Here is a 12,358-nt window from a genome sequence, read left to right as displayed (position 1 = left end):
CTTGTATGCGCATTAGCTTGGGCAGCCTGAAAAAATGCTGATTTTGTTTGATTCAAACATTTAGAAAATAAGAGACTATGAGACAGTTGTTGTTTAATTTTATTGGGGATTTCAAATATGTAATGTAATCATAAGCTTGGCAAACAGTTTTGGAAAACTTAATGCTTCCCAATTCAGAAAGAATGTCCGAGAGGCGTTTTAAAAGATGGCCACTGAGTAAAATAACCTTTCATAAAGGGACTTTGGTTAAAATTTGTATCGAGTTTAGTTGAATCCTGATTAACTAATTACGTAACAAAAGAAAAACATTTGTTGGCATGACATTTTCATTTAATTTTTTTAAGTCTATGTGGTCTAACAGTGTATGAACTATCTGACAATAGCCTATTAATTAACTTTATGCAATTCTGTTTCAGCTTTGTCTATCTTATTCACTTGATCTTTCATTCTCAACCTCAAGAGACTTGTCTGTCATGTTTATATTAATCGAATGTGTGGTGGAGGACACTAGCACCGACTAGTCGTCCAATCACCAGCACCGTCACTGTTGTGGGCCGTCCAGCATAGGTGAGGATTAAGGATTTAGCATAATAAGATTACACGGCCAGTGAATGATATCAAGAGACAGTCCATATGCGGCCGCCTGGTTTTCCACCGGCACCCCGTGTGTGTGAGAGAGAGGCTGTGTGAGTCAGCTGCTTGGAATCAAATGGAGTTTAGCCAAAATCAAACAGACCTTCAGACAATTGAGATTAAATCTCTATTTCTGAGCATTCCCCTGTGTGTTGAGAACAAGCACTATCTGCCACATGATTCCCTGAGCGGGAAAAGTGACGGACCAAGAAAGAATTGTATCTAACAATTGGATAATTAACTCCAAGCCTTGCCTTAATCCAGGATTACATCGGACAATGTATATTTATTTGCTAAACAGAATCGCATTGAGCATCTCTGGAGAGCCATCTGTGGCCCCGGACCCCCGAAAAAAACCCATAATGCAACAGAAGGGAGAAAGGTTTCCCAGAGTGCTGAGAAGCAGGTGGCATCAAAACAGACTTTTAATCCTATAAATCTGCAGTAAAACAAATTTTTGAAATTGAACAAATCTCCTGAGGGAGAAAGACAGAGCTGTCATCAATCCTGCTTTAGCAGCGTTTAATCTGATAAATCCCTCTAAACACTTGATCGCTTACAGTCTAAAATTAGGCAACAAACAGATTAGATACATTAAGGTTACTGTATAATGCTGCAAATGTTTTCCCTTCCGGATTTGGCAACAACTAACTTAAAAAAAAAAAGTGGTCTTCATTCTAAGGATGTGCATTTTGGTTATTTATTTATTTATTTATTTATTTATTTATTTATTTATTATCTGATTATTAGGGCTCCATGATATTGGAAAAGAATGATACTGTGATGTTTTGATCTTCTGCGATATATATAGTTTAAGTCAGAATTATTAGACAAAATGTTAGATTTTAATCCAGACTCAAATTTGCGCATACTAGCAATATGACTATTGCGAATGAGCACATTGCCACATCGATGCTGAAATGATATTTCATGCAGCCCTAGCGCACTATTTAGACTAGTGCTGTAATGAACAGCACAACTGAAATAAAAAACAGTGTATTGTGCATAATTGTGGCTTCATATTGTCTTTTACAGGTCACATAATGTGATCATGACTCCTAAATATATCAATTCAGATATATAAAATCAGACTAACGATGTGTGTAATGTCATCTAGATGGCAGCACGAGTGACTTCTTGAAACAAGAGCGTTAACAAACAATGGACATTAAAGCTTCAGAAAACTATTTCTTTATGTATAATTCAAACAAGCAAAACCAAAGTGCAGTTTCTGTTTTTTCCCCACCATAAAAAGTGTTTTAAAGCTGGTCACACAAGAGCTTCTGAGTTTTTATTGGTCAATGCCAACGATTTTATGAAAGCTGTTGTGGAGAACTGAAAAATAAAACATCCTAGCTTTTGTCACACCTTATACCAATGGGTAATCAGTTAAATGTTCACTTTAACATGAACAGTTGGACACCTAATTTTTTTTTTTTTTTATTGTGGAAACAACACTTCCTACATCCATTCATTTACCCTTCACACCTATTAAACCTACTGATACTGATGTTTTGATTGTTACTTTTAGTTGTGTTAGAATAAATAGTATGTTAGACTTTATTTCTCTGTGTCGTCTCCCTTAATGTTATATCTTTGAGCCATGTGTAACACCAACTGAAGTAGTTTGTTTACAGTGTTTATAAAAAAACACAAACGTCAAATTCTTCTAAATGTGTTTTCAAAGACTCTGAGCTAAATATATTTTAGAGGGACAGTAAAACAGAGATTTGGCTTTAAGAGTCAGATATAGTGCTGTATATACTGCAAACACCTGGTATACGAAGCAAAGTGTGCAAACAGCAATTCAGGCATTGAGGGTGATGTCACACATGTGTAAAGGTCACTACGACTCTGTGCCACCATCTAATGTGCTAACACTCCACTGACCTCCTGAAATAGCAAAGAAAATAAACAGCAGGCCAGGTGACACTGGAAAACAGTGCTGGATTTCTAAAAGCCATTGTTCTTGATTGTCAGACATATAGAAAAAATAAAATAAAATGGTACAGAAACAGTCAATAAGTAGTAAAAAAAAAAAAGAATAATTAGCCCCCCTGTTTATTTTTCCCCCAATTTCTGTTTAACGGAGAGCAGATTTTTTCAACACATTTCTAAACATAGTTTTAATAACTCTTTTCTAATAACTGATTTATTTGATCTTTGCCATGATGACAGTAAATAATATTTGACTAGATATTTTTCAAGACAATTCTATACAGCTTAAAGTGACATTTAAGGGCTTAACTAGGTTAATTAGCTTAACTAGACAGGTATAAAATAAGTCTTTCTCTAGAAAAAAAAAAATATTATCAGACATACTGTGGAAATTTCCTTGCTCTGTTAAACATTTGGCAAATATTTGAAAGAAAAAAATTTCAAAGTGGGGCTAATAATTCTGACTTCAACTTTGGACACCTGAAAAAAAACTATTTGACTGTAAACTGGGTATATTATACACACATACCCAACTATAAATGTGATTCATAATAATTTAGATGCAATACCTATTTACAAACTATGATTTCTTGTTTGAAAGGGCAGTGATAAGCCAGTCAAAGACAGTGATAGAAAGTGAAAAGATAGTGAGAATACTAAAAAAACATTTTTTTTATATTATTATTATTATTATTTCTTTTTTTCTTAGAGGTCAGTATATTATATACTAGGGCTGTACAATATCTCGTTTCAACATCAATATGGCAATATGTGCACTCGCAATGAACTGCACATCACAGTCAAACAGGTATTATAATAAACCCCATTTCAAAACGCTCATGATTTGTGGAGTCACTGCAACATTTATTCACAAAGATACAAAAACCTTTGGTAATTATGTGTGTTTTTAGGGCTGTATGAGGATTTCAAGTTTAAAGCATTCCGACACATTCAGAAATTACATTTATAACTTTACCTGTATTTGTGTTTAATTTTACAAGACTATACAGTATTTTACATTTGATCATTATTATTTTTGGGCTCCTGATTACTGCTGATTTTATTACAGAAAATCATAATGCACTGTGTATTTAATATCATTGCTCTACTGTATTTCTCAATGTTTGTGATTGGTTTATTATAATTATGCCGATGCCTTACGAAATCATCCCAATGCTTGTAAAATTATGAATTAATTTAATCTGCTGATATTATTTGCAATATCGCAATATATAATGTAGAAAAATAAAATATTGTAATGTCAGTTTTTTTTCCAATATCGTGCAGTATTATACGTGTATACTTGTTTGTCAGTTCATATAATTTTGTTTAGCTCCAATACTATTCACTCTAGATTTTACTTAGTTTTTCTACTTCTGTCTATTAGTATTTTTTATTTTTTTTTTACCAAATTAATAATAAAAAAAAGACCTTCAGTGTATAGATGATATGACTTCAGTAGCAAAAAGAAATTAACCTAATCCCAAGTTCACAGCTTCTTATTACAGCACATCTGAATTCAGACATACATTAGTCGACAAGGACTTTGGTAGCTTCTGCAACTCTTAAGAAGATTACACAGATCCAAATAGTGTTAACTAAGATGGTGTTCCCTGGAGAACCCAGATGGAAAGCAGACGAGGAGGGGGAGATCTGATGTTCTGGATCTGTGCGGCAGAAGGCAGCCAAGGGTGGCCTTGCATTGCTCGCTTTGTTCACACTAGATCAGAGAACCAAGAGATTTAGCAATCAGAAGGCTATCGGTGCAGATATCAAAACGGGACTGACGGATTGAGCTAGGATGGAGACACCTGATTGGCTGATAGAGGACAGATGTCAACATGCACTCGATGTACACAACAGTGCAATGGGAATCAAATGAATTTTTAAAAGGCGGATAATGACTAAAGCCAATTACAGAGTCAATCCCTGTAAATATGAACAAAAGCGAAGTGATTTCAAAGGATGCTGAGCCAGTCTTGTAACAATGAGGTGACATAAATAGACTAATCTTTATTGAAATGACCTTTGACTGCAGCCTGAACCCAAGACGGGGCTGAAAGACAAACAGATTTTATCAGATGTGCCGTATGTTGTGGCTAAAAGAGAAATCGTACAATTCTCCATTCAGTAAATTATGCCCATCCCTACCTGTTTGTTTTTAAAATTAGCCTGCTTTGTTTTTAAAAAATGATATTCTGTATTACGTATTGGGGGAAAAAGGAGCAGATTAATGCTGTTTTTGGAGGAGAGAATAAAGTGACCTTCCTGTGGGTCACAAATAAGTGTAACCACAACCCTATAATTGTCCTGGCATCCAAGATTATTGCTTTCCTTTCAACACCAACTCAAACAAACCCTCCGCAGATGACAATCTAGCTTCCCGTTTGAGCAACGCACTTTATTCTTAACCTCACGTTGAGGAAACCCAAACAAGCTGGTCAGGAAACATTTGACATGTTATGACTGTTAGTATTAGCACTGTGGGGAACAATCAGATATACAGTACGAGCTGATAAAGCTGACATAATTAAAATAACACGAGCGATAGAAGCAGCTGGGCAAACTAAAAAGACCATCTCAAGACTGAATGGACATGTCCGGTGGAGATATTGGGCCCTATCACACACCCGGTGCAATAAGACCGCAAGACGTGTTCGGCGCAATTTGTTGCTATTTTCAGACCAGTGCAACCATTATTTTTATGTTTTGCACCACGTTGTTTAAATAGCAAATCCATTTGCGCCACTTTGTGGACTCATGGGTGTGCTGGTCTGTAAAGGAGGTGTGTTAAGGCGCATTGTTGGCTCATTGCTATTTTGAAGAACTGAAATAGACTGCGCCACTGACCAAGTAAAGTCTAAAGTCCAGCACAGAGCACGATAGTTATGCGCCTATGCAAGTTCAAAAGCTTAATACACACAGAATCTACAGCAATACACAAATATCTTATGAAAAAAAGGAATACAATGTTACACAAATTATTATTTAATATAAAAACCACAACTTCAGGGGTCTTTTTTTAAAAGTTTATTCATGACAATTTGCACTTGTATAACATTATTATTATTAGCAGCAGTATTATTGGTTATGCATATTTATATTAGTTTTAATAAAAACAAGTGTAGATTTGTCCAATTTGTCAGGTTTTAGAGACATATGCCTCACCATATGGGGCATGAGAATAGGACGTGTGTTTGGATATAACTCAGCTTTTTGACCACACTTAACTTTATTATTTTTTGTTTATTTGTTTGCTGGAAATTAGATCTGAATTTAGAAATAGTTGAAACAAATCTTTGCGCTTAACGAACAAAATGAAATATGTAGGCGAATGGATGTCTTCAGTGGAGTGCCATGTACATACTGTTGCAAATCCACCATGGTGTGATGCAACTGACTTTTAAAGGGAATGGGGGAGGGTCCTTTTCACACCACACTGATAGCTTTTGTCCGAACCATAGACTGTAAAATATATGGACGCAGTATCCGTGACGTCACCCATAGGTTTCCTATGAGGCGGAGAGTGAGCGGAGCTACAGACACCTGCTGGCATTTAGCTTGGACCTGGTTCAGACACACTTTACTTTGGGAGAACGCTTAATACTTTATCACCTGCGACTCGTTTGTATTCTGACCACTTGTGCTTGGTTGTATACTATATCAATAAAGTGTTTAGACTTTTAAAAACACTGCTGTAATACATTGAGCCACTAAACATTGTTCTTATGACGTTTTTCAACAGGAGGAAAACGCGAATTACTTCCAAACACTTCAGATATAGTCTGTGTTAGTTAATGTAAGACTATTGATGAAATAGTTGGCCATTCTAACAGTGGGCTCAATTAAAATTTGCTCTGTTTTGGAGCCAGGAGCGGCCAGGACTAGCGGAATTTCGAATGAATTGCAGTTTTAATTACTTCCGTATTGGCTTCCTGAGGGAGAGCGGTAGGTTGCCACTTGGTCCGAACCAGTTGAAAAGAACCAAAATGTAGTCATGTGACAAAATCCACATCACTCATTGGCCAGATGTTATTGAACGTATTTCCTAAACTGCTTTCGATTGGTCAGAATTAACAGTTGGGAAAATGCCAATGGAACTCCCGCGAGTAAATAAACATGCAAACACAAAATGACACTTTTTTTACCTTGGAGGGATGACTGCGCTGGCTGACAGTATCCCTGGTCATAGTATACTATATAGTTTGTACACATCACTTTAGACAAACTATACATTTCGAGAATGAAGCACGGCTGCAGCTGGAGGCGTATCGCAAGTCACTTCAGGAGGAGGCGTGAATTAATTTAGCTAATTTTTTTAGTACCTCTATCTCCGTTTAAAATTGTTGGTAAAGCGCTGTCAACAAATACTTTTCCTCCACACCCCATAAGATGGCACAGCGCATCAGACTATGGCAGTTGTTTTAGTTCAGATCATGTTCTTAATACAAATCAACCGATCCAGGGTTCGTTTGAAAGCGTACCGAGACCACCTCTTCAAGGAGGTCTCGCTACGCTTTTTTGGTCCGCTTTTGGTGCGCATTCGAGTGCGATTGCTACATTCACACCTGCACAAACGAACCACACCAAGAAGGAAAACCAACTTTTGTGAGATTTAACTGAACTAAATAAGGCAGGTGTGAAAGCACCTTAAGATAATAAGCACAACCCTGTTAGACCATGCGTCTCAGCGCAAAGTGTATTTTTCCATCTTTAAATTAGCAAAAGTTGATTCGGACATGCCCTTTATGCTTTTGCACCATGCGCTTTAAAATTTGTGCCTAGATCGTTAAAATAGAGCCCATCGCATTTATATCAGTGGTGTCCTGGAGGGCCGGTGTCCTGCAGCTAGCCTCAACATACATGCAAGGATGTTTTTAAAAAGCCTATTAAGAGCTTTATTAGCTAGCCCAGGTGTGTCTTATTGGGGTTGGAACTAAACTTTGCCAGACACCAGCCCTCCAGGGCCGAGATTGGGCACCCCTGATTTATATGTATAGAAATGTAAAAAAGAAAATTTATTTTCAGTGACTAAAACTGTAAAAAAAAAATTTATCTAGCTGACAATTCTGAATTTAAAAGGAATGATTATGTTTTGCCACTACATCACAATCAGAATCAGAAAGAGCTTTATTGCCAGGTAGGTTCACGCATACGAGGAATTTGTTTTCGCGACAGGGCTTCTACAGTGCAACAGAAATTCAGAGACAGGGCTAAAAACAAATAATAAATACATTTTAAAAATAGAAGTAAATAATAAATGCAAATATACAAATTGACGAGTGTATGTACACAGGTATATTACAATATACAATGTTAAATGTTATGTGCAATGCAGCTGTGATGTGCAAATTGGCATGTCAAGTATGTTGTTAAATAAATAAGTGTATATGTGTATAAAAAGTAGTGATATTTGTTTCACAATTCCTATCATAAAGTGTTCATGGGATGGATTTCCTGAGGAAAGAAACTGTTTCTGTGTCAGGCTGTTTTGGTGATCATAGATCATTAAAATTTTTATAAATATATAGACATGAGGTATTTGTGATTGTGATTTCTTTTCCATAACAGTATGTGAGATAAAAAAAAATCATAAAAAATATATCAACATAACAAATAACCACAGTTTATCAGAAGATTGTTTTAATTAGTTGGTTCAAAAATGTTCTTTAGTAAATAGTAAAATAAAATATTAAATAAATAAATACTACTAATAAAATTCAATAAAATGCTAATGATTACAGATTCTTTAATGCTTTAATGGATTTATATACACACATACAGTACACACCCAAATACATATCCTGTTATGGTCTGATAACAATTCTTTATACGAAATAAAATTAAATGTCAAATAATTCATAAGAATTCTCAAATTAAATACATTGTTGTTTATTTTAAGGGTAATTAAAACAGCAATAAATCAAATCTGGTGATTTTCTTAATTTTTTCCCATAGTGATTGAGGTAAAGTTGGTTTTATATTCACACATTTGTTAATTTTTGAACAGTGACACGCTCTCAATATTGTTTAACCCTCGCTGTTTTGATTATTCAGTCTGAAATCTCATGCAAGTATGACTTCAAAACATTATTATCACTATTTAATTACTGTAAACAACATTGTACTTTGATAGTGATAGCTAATATGATTTTCATATTTAGAATTTGAAATGTTTTTCGGAAATTATATTATTAAAGAAAAGCCAGAATGTGCAGAATATAAAATGAACTGTACCCCAATCCCATAGTGCTCACTCTCTCCTTCCATATATATTTTGCATATAAGCATATTAGATATAAATGTGTACACTATAGTTTTCAAATATCTGTAGTGAAAACAAAATATAAATAAAAAATAAATATAAATAAACAATCTGCAAAAGGATTTAGCATAACAAAAACGTAAAAATTGACAATTTAACACATTTTTAATGTAACAAACAGTAATGTACATAATGTATAATGTATTAAAACAGCTAAAATGTTTACTTTTTCCTCTGACACTTTAAAACACTTTAACATGACATATGTATGATCTATATCTGTCTATTAATTTCTCTTTCACTATTTCTTTATAGTCGTATTCATTTCTATAATCAATACATTTAATACTATTATTCATGACAGTTTTACAATGACAAAATCTTTAGTTTAGTGTCGTTGGGGTTGAAGGAATAACCAATTTCTACCATGTTTTAGTTCAGAAAGCTGTCGGTTTCAAATTCGACAGCAGGATAAATATACTCTTTGAATGTCACGTGCTATTAAATTTTAATAAATTGTATATTATAATTTGTACAGTAATCTTACCTGAATAATGTTCATTACAAGCGTGGTGTTTGTATTCCTCGATCATGTGTTTACTACGCAGCCGCTGTCAACCTTGAACTCAGTTGCATCATCGTTGCTAAACAAGACTCTTTCTGATTGGCTGAGATTACAACAGTTCGGCCGCTGATTGGCTGTAGTGTCATCGACGCTGCTGTCAACACCAGAAAAACATGGCGGCTCCCGTTAGAGGCATGGCTGTATCCAGCAGCATAGGAAACACAACTAGTTTTCAGAAGAAAACCCGCAGCAAGCTAGTTTCTATTCCTGGTACCAGACCATCGGTGCAGAATGGACAGCTTTTAGTGTCGTCTGGCGTCAGCTCGCTTGACTATGTGATTGGTTAGTATTATTCGATGGGTTGAAGCTCAGTCAAGTTTTAATGCATTGTGTTATTGAGGTAAAGTTGGGTTTATGTTCGCACACTAAGACTTTATCCTTAATATAATTTCAGAAAAGTGTTCTTTGCTAGTTTTAAACAGGTTAATTATATTAACATTAGCAGTCAATTGTGTTAATATACTTGCTTGCTTTTTCAGACCCAGTAGTTTGGTAAACAATGTAACACCGTCTCATAAGTTGTCACTGTTAAAAAAAAATAATAAATATGCGAATTTAAAACCAACTTTACCTCAATCGTTACGTTCATATTTTTCAAATGCCACTCTATGCCTAAATGTTTTTTTTATAAGTCGAGAACATTCCCTAGTACTAAACTTCCAACTGTCATACTTGTCATTTATGAAAGCATAGGCTATTAACGTCACTGAGAAATATACTTATTAGTTCACAAAGAACGTTTTTGGTTCCTCAAGATGTAATCTTTGCATTTATATGACGCTAAGTTGTACTAAATGAAATATGTTTGTGTTTTATATTCCTTGTGATGTTCATCTGATAATGATTACCTTGCTTGGTGATGGATAAGTAATGGTTGTGTTTGGTAATTAATTGAGGTAAAGTTGGTTTTATATTCACACATTCTGACTTTATCCTTAATATAATTTCAGAAAAGTATTATTTGAGAATTATGATTAAGGAAATATATAAACAGTCAATGACTATTCAAGTATAACATTGTTCACAGTCAATTAAGTTATTTTGAAGTCATACTTTTTCAGAGCCAATATTCAAAGTAGTGTGGTAAACAATATTAATACCATGTCACGAGTTGTCACTGTTAAAAATGAACACGTGTGAACATAAAACCAACTTTCTCTCAATCATTACGTCATATATTTCACTTTATGCCTTCATATTTTCATAAATTGAGAACATTCCCTAGTATTACACTTTCCACCGACACACTTGTCATTTATAAAAGCATAATATTTCATTAGGATGTAATCTTTGCATTTATATGACGCTTAGTTGTACTATATAAAATATGTTTGTGTTTTATATTCCTTGTGATATTTGTTTGATAATGATCACCCAACTTTGGCATGTTGACATAGTAAAAGTGACAGAGAAATAATTGTTATGTTTAGTAATTTAGGTAAAGTTGGTTTTATCATTTATATCACACTATCTGACTTTCTCCTTAATAATGTAATTTCAGAAAAAGTATTCTTTGCAAATGTTAAATAGTAAAATCATATTAGCAGTCAATGACTATCAAAGTGCAACATTGCTTAGTCAATTCAATTGTTTTGAAGTCATACTTACTATTTCAGAGGAAATATTCATTGTAGTGTGGTAAACAATATAAATACCATCTCACAAGTTGTCACTGTTACACAAAGAACCAATGTGCAAATATAAAACCAACTTTAACTTAATCATTACGCTCATATATTTCACTCCATGCCTTAATATGTTTATAAATCGAGAACGTTCCCTTGTATTACACTTTCCACTGCCGCACTTGTCATTTATGAAAGCATATTATATATTAATGTCACTGAGACATGTACTTATTAGTTCATGAATGTTTTTAGTACATCAAGGTGTAGTTTTTAGATTTATTTAATAGTTTTACTATTTTTTTTTTATTTGAAATATGTTTGTATTTTACGTTTTGTATATTGATCTAATAATAATGACCTTACTTTTGCATGCTTATATTACATTTACAGTGAAAATGGATAGTTTATTAATAATGGTAATTGTAAATAAGACACACCGACACATTTATATGCAGGCATGTACTTTATATGGGTATGCATTTTCTTTGTAATTGTAATACGACACTCAAGATAAATAACACCACTAATATCTTTATTTCAGGATGTTGTTTTGTATTTAAGTGTATGTATTTTCTAGTGTACTGACTTACTGCAATAATTATTTGTCTGCTTCTAATGTGCGTGTATGTGTTTGTGTGCGTGTGCTTCGATGGGTTAAATGCAGATAAACAAATTCAAGAATGAGATACTGTACCATACTTTGCGATCATGTCACTTATTATTTACTTTTAATTCAGGTACCTTTTTATATTTTTGTACTTTTTTAAATCTAGGTCTGCTTTAGCCTTTCTGGTTTTCAGTTTAAGTTATTGGGATGAAACATCTTTACTGTATGTTCTGCTTCTGTCATAAAGAATTATGTATTTATTTTTATAGGTGGCGGTTTGGCAGTTGGAACGCTGCTGCTTGTAGGTAAGGAATGACTTTATGTGCTCTTATTATGTCATGAGGTTTGATTTTTTTTGCTATTATTTTCATAAGCATTATTAAAAATGTTTGCATTAATATCATAGTACATTATAAAGAACGATGGGTTGAATTAAGCAATAGTTGTGTTTTTGAGTTTTTTTGATTTTGTGAAGAATGATTTTTTTTTTATTACATTTTTTGGACATCAAGAAGGTTTGCACTTTCACTGTGGACTAATGTTTGACCACCATTCTTTTTTGATCTGTTTGAACATGCCATTCTTTTGCTGGTTGTTAGGGCTTAATATTTTCAAACATATATTCATGAGGATCTTATATCGCTAAGCCCTAATTTCTATTC

The 12,358-nt window shown here is 34.0% G+C and overlaps 2 protein-coding genes and 1 long non-coding RNA gene across 8 annotated transcripts in view; 2 read left to right on the top strand and 1 right to left on the bottom strand.

Annotated features, from left to right (window-relative positions):
* Nucleotides 1–9,470, bottom strand: part of immp1l (inner mitochondrial membrane peptidase subunit 1) — a 30,380-nt gene extending 20,910 nt beyond the window's left edge. For both annotated transcript variants that reach the window (NM_001386390.1, NM_001386391.1), the window contains exon 1: nucleotides 9,384–9,470. The gene's annotated coding sequence lies outside the window, so the exon portion shown is untranslated. The remainder of the gene's footprint in view (nucleotides 1–9,383) is intronic.
* LOC147843062 (uncharacterized) overlaps nucleotides 1–12,358 on the top strand; it is an 812,539-nt gene that overhangs the window by 408,825 nt on the left and 391,356 nt on the right. The gene's annotated exons all lie outside the window — the stretch shown is intronic.
* elp4 (elongator acetyltransferase complex subunit 4) overlaps nucleotides 9,546–12,358 on the top strand; it is a 127,966-nt gene continuing 125,153 nt past the window's right edge. For 4 of the 5 annotated variants that reach the window (XR_015494741.1, XR_015494742.1, XR_015494740.1 and 1 more), the window contains exons 1-2: nucleotides 9,567–9,743; nucleotides 11,966–12,001. Coding sequence is in view for 2 of the 5 variants with exons in the window: in XM_087259306.1 (XP_087115432.1) it covers nucleotides 9,575–9,743; nucleotides 11,966–12,001 (205 nt within the window). In the remaining 3 variants the exon portion in view is untranslated. 5 annotated transcript variants of the gene reach the window in all.

This window comes from Danio rerio, chromosome 7 (genome assembly GCF_052040795.2).
Source record: "Danio rerio strain M-AB ecotype USA chromosome 7, GRCz13ab, whole genome shotgun sequence".
NCBI lineage: Eukaryota > Metazoa > Chordata > Actinopteri > Cypriniformes > Danionidae > Danio > Danio rerio.
The sequence above is the reverse complement of the archived record's forward strand: the minus strand, read 5'-3'. Positions and strand labels throughout refer to the sequence as shown.